At 41.1% G+C, this 10,833-nt stretch overlaps 1 protein-coding gene across 7 annotated transcripts in view; it reads left to right on the forward strand.

Moving 5' to 3' along the window:
- acot7 (acyl-CoA thioesterase 7) overlaps positions 1-5,871 on the forward strand; it is a 130,652-nt gene extending 124,781 nt beyond the window's left edge. For all 7 annotated transcript variants that reach the window (XM_042410023.1, XM_042410030.1, XM_042410027.1 and 4 more), the window contains one exon: positions 5,337-5,871. In XM_042410023.1, coding sequence (XP_042265957.1) covers positions 5,337-5,435 — 99 coding nt within the window. In that variant the 3' untranslated portion in view covers positions 5,436-5,871. The remainder of the gene's footprint in view (positions 1-5,336) is intronic.
- The last annotated feature ends 4,962 nt before the right edge of the window (positions 5,872-10,833 follow it).

Consider the following 10,833-nt stretch of genomic DNA (forward strand, 5'->3'; position numbering starts at 1 on the left):
ACATCCAACTGTCCATCTAATGGACGATCAGGATGGCAGGTGAAACAGCTGTTTTTCTTGGTTGTTTGACACAATCGGCAAAGGCTCTGAGGTCTGACTATGTCTTGGTTCCCAGTGGATGACATTCAGATTGATATCTCATGTGTTTCCTGTGCAGTCCATTGCAGCTGACCTTTTAATCATAATATTTTTTCTGCTTTGTAACAAATGTGGTCTTCAGGGATGGCAATGCCGTTCATTCGTTCAGTCCACAGCTTTAGTTTACAGTGAAGTATCTCAACAACTGTGGGATAGATTTCCATGGAATTTCGTACAGACATCCATGGTGCCCAGAGGATGAATCCCGCTGACTTTGATGATCCCCCGACTTTTCCTCTGGTGTCACCAAGAGGTCAAAGTTTAAATTTATGACCAAATATCCGCAACACTAATTACATTCCCATCAGCTTCAGCTGTAGTTTGTATTTAGTGTCGATTAGCAACTGACGCAAAAACACAGCCTATAAGCACAGTCTCTCAGAACTGCTAGCATGGCAGTAGACTCTTGTTCAAACAATTGCCCTTGTGTTTTACACAACAGCTCTTGCCACTCTTGCCAGGAATATACCATGTATATACATAGTTGTGCAACAGACAGTTTGTTGGAGTTATCAGGCTCAAAAGAGACATAGAGCTGAATATTGTCAGCGTAACAGTGATAAATTTGCTAATAACATGACCTAAGGGAAGCATATATAAAGCAAATAAAATAGGACCCAAGATCGAACCTTGAGGCACACCACAGGAAAGAGCAACAGTTTCAGACATGTAAGGTCCAAGTGACACAGAAAAACTCCTATCTGAGAGGTAGGAGGAAAACCAGTCTGGGGCGCTCCCTGAGACACCTACACACTGCCTAAGCCTTTCAGTCATTGTTCTGTGATCCGCAGTGTCCAAAGCTGCGCTAAGATCCAGCAGCACCAAAATGGAGTGTCACATCAGAAGACATTATGTCACTGGAGACTCTGAGAAGAGCGGTTTCAGCAGAGTGCTTCTGACAGAAACCCGATTGGAATTGATCTAAAATGTTGTGTGCAGCCAAGACATAGGTGAGCTGTTTGACAACAACTTTCTCTAAAATTTTAGAAATAAAAGGCAACTTGGATATAGGCCTGTAGTTATTGGGAACATGCGGATCAAGGTTCGTTTTTTTCAGGACAGGATGAACAACATCGTGTTTGAAGTAAGCTGGGACACAATCGGCAGGGAGCTGTTTATAATAGAGACCAGGCATGGACCAATAGACTCAATGCATTTTTAAGCATGGACATGGGTAAAATATCAACTGGACTGGAGGAGGATTTCATACTACCCACCAGATCAGTGAGGTCTTGCAGAGAAATGGGAGAAAAACAGTCCAAAATCGACCGCCGAATTGTGAAAAGTGGTGAGGCACATCAGGAGTTGCAGGAATGACAATGTTGTTTATAGTGTCAAACAGGACTTTAAAGATAAGATAAGATAATAAGATATAATATTCTCTGTGAAACACAAGAACCATCTCTGTGTAGTGTCATTATCATATGATAATATCTACTACTGCATCCTAAACATGGTTTAACTCATTGTAAATTATTAAAAAACTAGTGCAGTGCCCGTTCAAAATGTGCCTGTTTGGAACGGGCCTCTGTTATTGCTGCTTCAATGCATAGCAAAATGAATACTGTTGATGTGATGTGTGTGAATGAGTACCAACAACATGAAAGAATCTTACATTCTATTATACACAGATGTTAAGTGCTGTAATAGTGAATATTTTCTTATTTCAAGTAAAATAAGGGCTGCATTAAAAAATAAAGAGAGCTTTTGAAAAAAATATGTATCCAAAAATAAAGTGGATCATTTATATTGGGCTCTTAGATCATTTATTTTCTGTGGCTTGAGTTCAGATCATTTGAGTGGCTATGTTTGCTCAAAAGATCTATGTTTATATGAGACACACTGGTTTTGAACTGCCTGTGGGAAGTAGCCTAAGAGTCTGTCCATTGTTGATTAAAAGCTGTATTTTTCTATTGACATTGAACATGTTACGTGTCCAAGCACGCCATGTGAAAATACTTTTCTGTACAGCTCTGATCTCCAGCTGTGCTCATGACATGCAGTCGTAGAGCCCTGAAGCCCCACTGCTGCAGAGTGGAGCGGCTCGCTGATCGCTTGTTTATTCAAAGTTTATTAATATTAATCATGTTGCATGTCCACATTGAACAAATTCAAGACGGCACTTCCTTGGGTCCCCAGCAATACAGCCACCAAGTATGAAGAAGATCGAATGAGCGGTTCTCAAGATATAAGGAGGACACACATACATACAGACAGACAGAGAGTCCTTGTTTTATAGTTAGATATAGCAGAAACAGTACGATAATAAAATAAAAATAATGGTAATGTATAAGAGTTAAAATGATTAGATAATATCTTAAAATGGTGCAATGGGACAAAGCCAATTATTACAAATCGGAGAACAACTCCTGCAAACTGTACACACATACGGTAGCAACATTATTTCTGAGGCATGATTTATGAACGAAACCTTGATATGCGTTATCTGGAACCAGTGTAATTTTACACGTTAAGGCAAATTGCAGAATTTTTTTGTTGCCTGAAATGTTAAAAGCAATAGCAGCAGAGACATTCAAATTTAAGACACTATAAAACAAGCATGACTGCTTTTGCAAGGTTGATAGGTTCTGCACCAGAGAGTCATCAGTAGTAGTTGATGATCCTGCATAATCATAGTTATTAGATACTGTTACACAGGGACCAATTACACAGGGACACCAAAAGGACATTTTGAGCCCAGCATTGAATTGTCTCATTGAGTTATACAAATGTGATCCACATGGGCGTAAACATATGCATGCACATGTGCACGCTACCAGGAAGGCACGCAGAGTATTAGCAGGGAAAAAATGTGTGTACACATACTGTAGATATACACTTGGACAAAAAAGTAGAAACACCAGTATTAAGGCTTTGTAGACGTGCTAGCTTTGATGTTATTATTCACATAACTTCTAGAGGATAGTGTCATCCCATGCTAGAGTGAAGAAGACATTTTAAAACCTGAGCAATATTAGCTATCATTTAAGGAAAAATTGTATTATGCTTAAACAAGCATTTAGAAGACTTTTCAGCTCAAATTTCAGACTGGATAATGCTGTTTTTTGCACTAATAACTGTAAAGACAGCTTCTTGGAATAAAGGACTGGAGCATTTGGGTCTTTAGTTTTTTTTCTTTAGCCATATGAGAGAAGATTGATATCATTCTAACTCACATGGCAGCAGAACGACACAGCACCTGGAAATACATCTCCTTGGAAACCTGTTCATTAGGAGTGAAAATGCATTTTGAGCCAATCACAAGGAGCAATGTCAATCCCAGGAGTGAAGGAAAGATCACACATCCACAGAGTTAAATTTATAACAGCCAAACCAACTTCATTACTTTGTCAGTGCTTTACATGAACCTGTCCTGCACCCATAAAGTCCCATTTTCTCCAACCAGAATCATCTGGTTCCTTTGCCTTAGACAGAAACAGGACCATATCTCATATTGTTAACTGTCATTCTTCATCAGCTATAGTATAATAAGTGTCAGAAAATAATAGTTAAGTCCTGAGGGGCTTGAGTGACAGAGAGAGAGAGAGAAAGAGGGAGAAAAAGAGAGATGAGGGAGAGAAACACTGAGAATAAAAAAAACAACCTGAAGACATTCTTAATAAATTTACCATAAACTTGTTCGTACTGTCTCGGTGGCTTTGTGTGTGCACCCTTGATGTTTTGCATCTGTGAATTTTTCTTCTGCCAACACAAAAATACTGACAACACAAACACAAAATCCTGGGACTGTGGTGAAACTTGGCATTCTTTTTGCTTTGAAGGTCAATGAACTGGAATTATCCATTACTTTCAGTTGGATGGCACAAGCAAAATTGACTGAGCAGTATGTTGACTGTTATATAACAGGCATACTACAAACACCACCAGTACTACATCTGTATTCTCCAGAACCTGCTCTACACAGAGGATATTCCCATCGGTGCTCTGCTTGTAGCCCAGCATCGCTATCTGAATATTCTCATCACTTTTGAGTCGTGACCCCTGGGCTTGTCCCTGGCATGATGTTTTGTCATATCTGTTACCACCCTGCTTTCTCTCCATAAAGTTAAGGCGCCATCTGTCAGCTCTGCAGTCAGAGTACTGCTGAGTGGCAGGTGCTCTTGAGTCTGCCAACCAACTTGTGCAAGTACAGCAAAGAGACTCCTTCTGAGCATGTTATTACTGAGCAGTATATTTGACATACAAAAACACACAGAAACGTATATGCGTACATGCTCACATAAAATGCACTCCTCTGCGTCTTTGTTTTGTGAGAACAGTGTGCAGATGAGGGAAAGCGGGCAGCGCCGTAAAAGAAAGTGTTGACACTGTCACTGGTGGTGGTATTGTTGTTCAAGTCACAAGGTTGCCAGGCAATCTAATTAAACTGTGCAGGGCTAGCAAGTGCTTCCTCCCACGAATCAGCAGCCAAACTGAGCTAAGTGAAAGAGAAAGAGAAGATTTGTTCTTCACAGGCCTGAAACCGCTGCACAGCGTAAAAACAGAAGTGTACAAGATATTCATAGCATCTGTATTCCAGGGAGCTTCCCTGAATTCCTGAGTATCATGGTGCTATCAATATCAAAACAAGTAATACAATATATTATGTATATTCTATGCTTTGTTTGTAGATGATGGTGCTACAGTAGAGCCAGAAACAGTGCGGTGTTCAATGGTACAGCTAAAAACATTAGGTCTCCCGCTCTGTGGGCTGTGAATATCTACTGCCAGTTTCATGGAAATCTGAAAATTAGTCTTTGAGTTACCAAAACTTCCAAAATGTCGATTGAGAAGATTTAACCTGATGTTGGCATTAGATGAAAGGTCAGCAGTCACCAAAAATCATAGCAATTACCCTTCAGGTACCTTGAATATTCTTATCAAATTGTATGCAGTCTGGTGAGCAGTTGTCCTGATAATGTGATGACTAAAGTAAATACTGTAGTTATAAAAGTTAATATTCATGACTCTCCCTCATGTTGATGTATACATATAATGCAGAGCTCCAAGTTCCAATCATTCACAGTCCTCCCGTACGTCACAAACAAGATGTACAGCAGTTGCAATAGCACAGCCTGGTAAATTAGATCAGAGCTTCATGCCCACGGTTATAATAACAGCAGGGGAAGCATTCCAGCGCACAACATGTGTAAATGATGAATGTGTCTGAAAACAAATCTTTTGTCTTTTTCCCTCAGATTGACGGAGAGGAGGAGCAGAGACGTTTTGAAGAGGGCAAAGCACGTTACCTCCAGAATAAAGCCAAGAGACTTGCAGATAAGGAGCGCCTGCAGTAATGCCGTAACTCACCACAACTGAACGCCTGCAGCAACAGTATATCAATCCCTCATAACACATACAGTATGAAGGAAATATGAAGAACCATCTCTCCTCTTAATCCTCTGTAATTGTAACCTCCTATTAAACCTAAACCTGTGATGATTTTTTTCTGTGCTACGCACCAAAGTGTACGCTTATAGCTATATATGTATGTAAGAGTACATATTTTATTTTGGGGAGATTTTTATTAATGTATGAAGACTATTTATGATCACTGTCAGGGCAAAGCGACAGTCTGACTGTATTCAGAAGCAAGAGTACTATTTTGTTTTAATGAGATTTTTAAGTATGAAGACTTCATGATCAGTGTCAGTGCAACAAAGTGATAGTCTGAGCGTAAGGAAAATGATGAGTAAGTGAGTGAATAATAATGAATAAAAGATCCAAGCTTGAGTCTGGGGCTCTCGTCTTGTGTCCTTGCGAGTTTGATGATGATGATGTCATTGTCTTGGGCATGCCTTGGCAGAGAGGGCACACGCTATCCATCTTTTCAGCACTGTGTCTTTCACAGAGGAATCAGGGGAGCTCGGGGGCTTTGACTCAACTCACATCTCTCCCACGCCTGCCCTTCCCCCCTCCTTCCTCCCTGCTCTCCTCCTCCTCCTCTGCCTGTCTGTCACACTCTGACTCCAGCCTTCGCTCTGCCTTGCTGTGCTCTCTTTTCCCTTTCCTGCTTACAGTCAGGTCCTCATCGGTCTCCATTCGCTTTGCAATGTCAGTTCCTTGCTCCTCTCGTTCACTCTATTTGTCCCTCCGTCTCCTCCAGTCTTCTCGCCGTCTCGCTCCCTTTGTCTCCAGATGAGACGTAAAGACTCCTCACAGCCTGGTAGGAGCCTGACTGGGAGAAAAATGTGTGTATGTGCATCTTTCTCTTTGCATATGTCCTGGATCAGAAAGATGAATCGGACTCAGCAGCAGCCAGCCTGGAATCAATATCCATACGGTCATGCTGGGAGTAAAAAGGCTGTGATTATTAACCTACCATAAACACTCCTGTTCAAATATTTAGCAGGATCGTTTTTTCGTTTGTTTATCGAGAACACTCTTAGACTTGATTTGTCAGGAGGAGTAGGTAGGCTTCACCCTGTGCAACAGATGGCGAGAACTAATTTGAGATCAAAACCACAGTGAAATTAAAAGATGAAAGCCTAGTGAGAGAGCTCTGTGAAGAACAGAAGCATTTTACTGAGGTTTTGACCTCAGCAAAATGCTGTTTGGACTTTTGTTTCTCCTCGTACTGTCATCTTTACACAGACAGAAAACTGATTTGTCATTGGATCTTGAAGGTTATTGTTGTTTTACCCTCCCTCCCTCCAGCACAGTGTGTGTGCTTTTCATTTCCTCCATAAAAATAAAGTTAGGCTCAAGCTGCACCGGGGGGATACATCTATTTTTAACCCCAGTGAAGTCGAGGCGTCTTGTGGGAAAAGGAGAGCACAGGGAGGGAGCGGAGGGAGAGCACAATACAGGGAGACAGTATCCATCTCAGATAGCAATACATGACATCTTGGAAATATGAGCTTATTGAAAAGCGCTGTCCTAATATGCAACATCAGTCCCTATGCTGGTAACATTCAAAAATTACTCTAATTTCTCAGCATTCACAACAATGTTTATTACTATCTTTGGCCATTTCAGCTGGTAGCAGCTGGCTTTTATATGTAGAGACACAATATGGTTACCATGGTTACTTATGTGGAAGAACAGACTTGAAATGGAAGAGATGACATTAACAGAAATAGATGCTTGTCCTCCGGGTCGCAACAAAAATGTTGAAATCCACTTTAAATTGCATCATTAAAGTCTTAGCTACATATAAGTAATCTTTGTGCCTTCCACATATGAAATGCAGCAAATATTTAATACACCAAAGACAATGGCACCAGAGGAAGCTACATGTCAAACTGCTTTTTCCCAGCCGAGAATAATGAAATGAAGGCAAGAAGCTGATTTCATATTTCCACTCATGTCTTTGCATCTAAATTGGAGGACTAGCCGCCCTCTCACTGCTGTATCCCAGTGTAGAGAGACTGACAAGGCTACTTAGAAGATGAATGATCCTGTGGTTTAGAAGAAAAACCATCAGGACTGTGAAGGAGGGATAAACGATAAAGCGAGGCGGTGTTGAGAAAACTCACTGCTTTCATTACAGAGTGACCCGCTTTGCATTTCCTCCTGGTCGTGCGCGCAGCTCGGGAACGTCTCCATCGTCAGTCATTTTCTGACAGCTTTACTTCCACACATGAGACAAGACACAGAAACCTGAACTGCGTCCACATTACACTTCAAGGTCACTCCTGAAAATAAGTCTGTCACTATGTGTATGAGGCTTCTGTTAAGTGTCTCGGCAGAAGTTGCAGATGCCGGCTTCACACACAAAACAGTTAAACAGCTCATTGTTTCCTTGGTTTTTTTTGTAAGTTGTTTTGTTTGTGCTTCCTGGAACACCTTCACAGAACAGACAGTCCTGCATTCATCCCTCCTTTGTTATCTGGGCTTGGAGCCAGCAGGGCTTTCCTAGCAGAGGAGTAGGTGATGGGCTGTACTTTGTCTGGCCTGGAACCTCCCTTCTTTTTTTCCAGCCACAGGGGACCTTACTGGGAGTACTACTAAATTAGGCTACCTCTGACTGTGAGGCACACAAACTCCTCCACACAGGGAGGTAACAACCCTGAGAGGACGTGGAAGAGTAGACATACAGCGGGACCTTCAAACAGTGTTAAGTATTGAAGCGCTGCTGTGTCTGTGCTTGTGTGTGATTGTGGAGATGACAGTGAGAGTGGGGGCAGCCTGGTGCCAGAGGAGCCAGTGGGCGGGAATGCCTTCTGTTACTTTTTACTTCCAGGTCATCTAGCATCACACAGGAGAGACTAGAGAGGGACAGTCTGCCTCAGAACTCTCGTGCCCTGTCCAGTTCTAGTGAATAAACTCAAAAGTGCAAAAATAAAGCATGCTACACCTGTCTTTACCCATGCACATGAAGCCCAAGAAAGAAACTCTGCTCATTTTGTTGCACAAGTTTTATCAGAAATATGTTTAATTTATTCGCTGCAACCCATTCATTAAGCAAAGGAGGCCAGAATGAATTGATGCTCATTGTAATTCTGTAAATGGATTGCTAATTCATGCACATCCCGACTCATCTGCTTAAGGGGTCCTGGCTGAATTTATCCTGACAACTTCATAATGAACATCTTAAAAAGTCTCTCAGATTCAGGCCAGCTCCTGCAGAGTCATATTCAGTCAAATTTTACTCTGCTGTTCACTGAAATGACGCTTTTGACACGTCTGTGAATCAGCTTGCGTCATACACTTTAAAGTTGCTAAAAATCAAGCACTTCCATTTGCTCATTTCCTTTTTCCCTTCACTCTCTGTCCCTTTTGTTCTCTCCCTGACTCACACACACACCGGTTTCACGCACGATCAACTTCCGTTCTTTCATCTCGTTTCCATCTTCTCAGGTTGCGTTGCATCAAAAGAGTGTCTTCCTCAGCTTCTGTTGAACCTTTGAATTTTTAAGATATCCAAAGAAAAATTAGGGAAGTATGTGTAACAGTGTAAACTTGGATCCTTACAAACCTTTTTGAAATAAAAGATGTAGGCGCTACATCTCCCTTGGTGCAGAGATAAAAGGATTGCTGTATACAACTATTTGGAATAGGTTGTTAAAGGAAAATTCAGTCTTTTTACAACCTGGGTCATGTTAACATGGCCACTATCTCCAATTTTATTGCTGAGATCAGGGAACAGAGTGACGTCATTAGACACGGCGTTACAGCTGAGTCCAACAAAGCAAGAAACACAAGTGCTCAGACAACCAGACAGGTTCTAAACAAATCTCTCGTTTTAGATTAGATTAGTTATCCCAGTTATCTGAACCACTTATTAGGAAGTGAAACCATTTCATACAAAACTGTGTGCATGCACAGCTATGGTAAGCGCAACAGGCCAACCTTGAAACAGTAAGTGTTATGGTAGATCTAATGGGATTTGATAATACAGGAAACCTTTATGTTCCCCTCAGTTCTCACACTTGTGGTGGGCCAGCTAAATCTAAAAACACATCTCCTGTCCTCAATAACTGGCAATTTTCTCACCCAAAACACAATTTAGAGAACAGGGCTAAACTATGGACTTAGTTAAAACTTGTCTGGAAGTTTGTATGCTTGCTGCTGTAATAGTTTTCTATATCTCAGCAGTGACCTTGGAGAGAAACATGTTATCACTGAATGTTGCTAATTAGCTAAGACCCAGGTTTTGAAAAATAATAGCTTATAGATTTAAAACTGAATTGGTATTGGTATTCTCCCAAATTATGGGAGAAGCCTATGAAGTAGGTTAATTCTAAGAAGGAAAGGATGAAGGATTTTGTTTGACCCTCCACTAACAAGCAAGCTACCCAATCATCTGGCATTCATGTTTTCCTCTGAGAATCTGAAATCTTTTAGTACGTCTCTCTTTCACTGTGGTTTTGCACCAACTTTTTAAAAAAAACCAACATTACCCTTAAATTAAGCTGACAGACTGTGTTGTTTATGTTGCAGTCCAATTATGTGCGCAATTTGAATTTAAACCTTGTGGGAGCACTTCAGCTTTAGGTAGTCTTGACTGGTTTAGCTTGGAAGCTCAGGGGAAATTTACTACCCTGCTTGCGAAGAAGCTTCTCTCTCTCTCTCTTTTTTTAAAGGCATTTCATACTGAACCTGCCTGACTGTGTAGCTGCATACACGGGCAGCTCCCAGGTGTGGTTGTGTGTATATCTGTTGTAATGAATGGGAGGCGGGGAGAGCGCTCGCTGCTCATCAGACCATCCACCAAATAAATGGAAATAATCCTGATAACAGTGGCGAAAAACCAAGTCACCAGGGACCTCTCTTCGTCTCTCCTCTCGTGTAGGGCCTATTAGTTTTCTCACTGGGTACAATTTAAGCCCTGAGGGAGGAAAGCCGCTATTACAGAATCAAGAGGAAGGAGTCTTACATAACAAGTCGTATAATGTCAATGAAAAGGGCCCATTTAAAGGAGCATGAATAACGTGCATTAATGCGATTGATACGTATGGGAGGTTCAGTGCAGTAGTTCATCTTAAATAAAAAATGATGCATATAATGATGCTATAAGTGAAGTCAGTGAAATTTAAAGCTATAATAAGCTGTTATATTCCTCTTGCTGTAGAAACCAACTCAATCAAATCAAATTTTTAAAATAAAAAACGCCTCCATGTTCATTCAGAGTTTACAGTTGCAGGAATGACATGACCTGTATTTATTGAAAGCAAATGTGCAACATGCAGGAGCAGTTCTCGCTCTGTCAAAAATGCCCACCTCTTTTCCATGAATTATTTCTTATTGCGT

The sequence above is a fragment of the Thunnus maccoyii genome, chromosome 4, assembly GCF_910596095.1.
Source record: "Thunnus maccoyii chromosome 4, fThuMac1.1, whole genome shotgun sequence".
Taxonomy (NCBI): Eukaryota; Metazoa; Chordata; class Actinopteri; order Scombriformes; family Scombridae; genus Thunnus; species Thunnus maccoyii.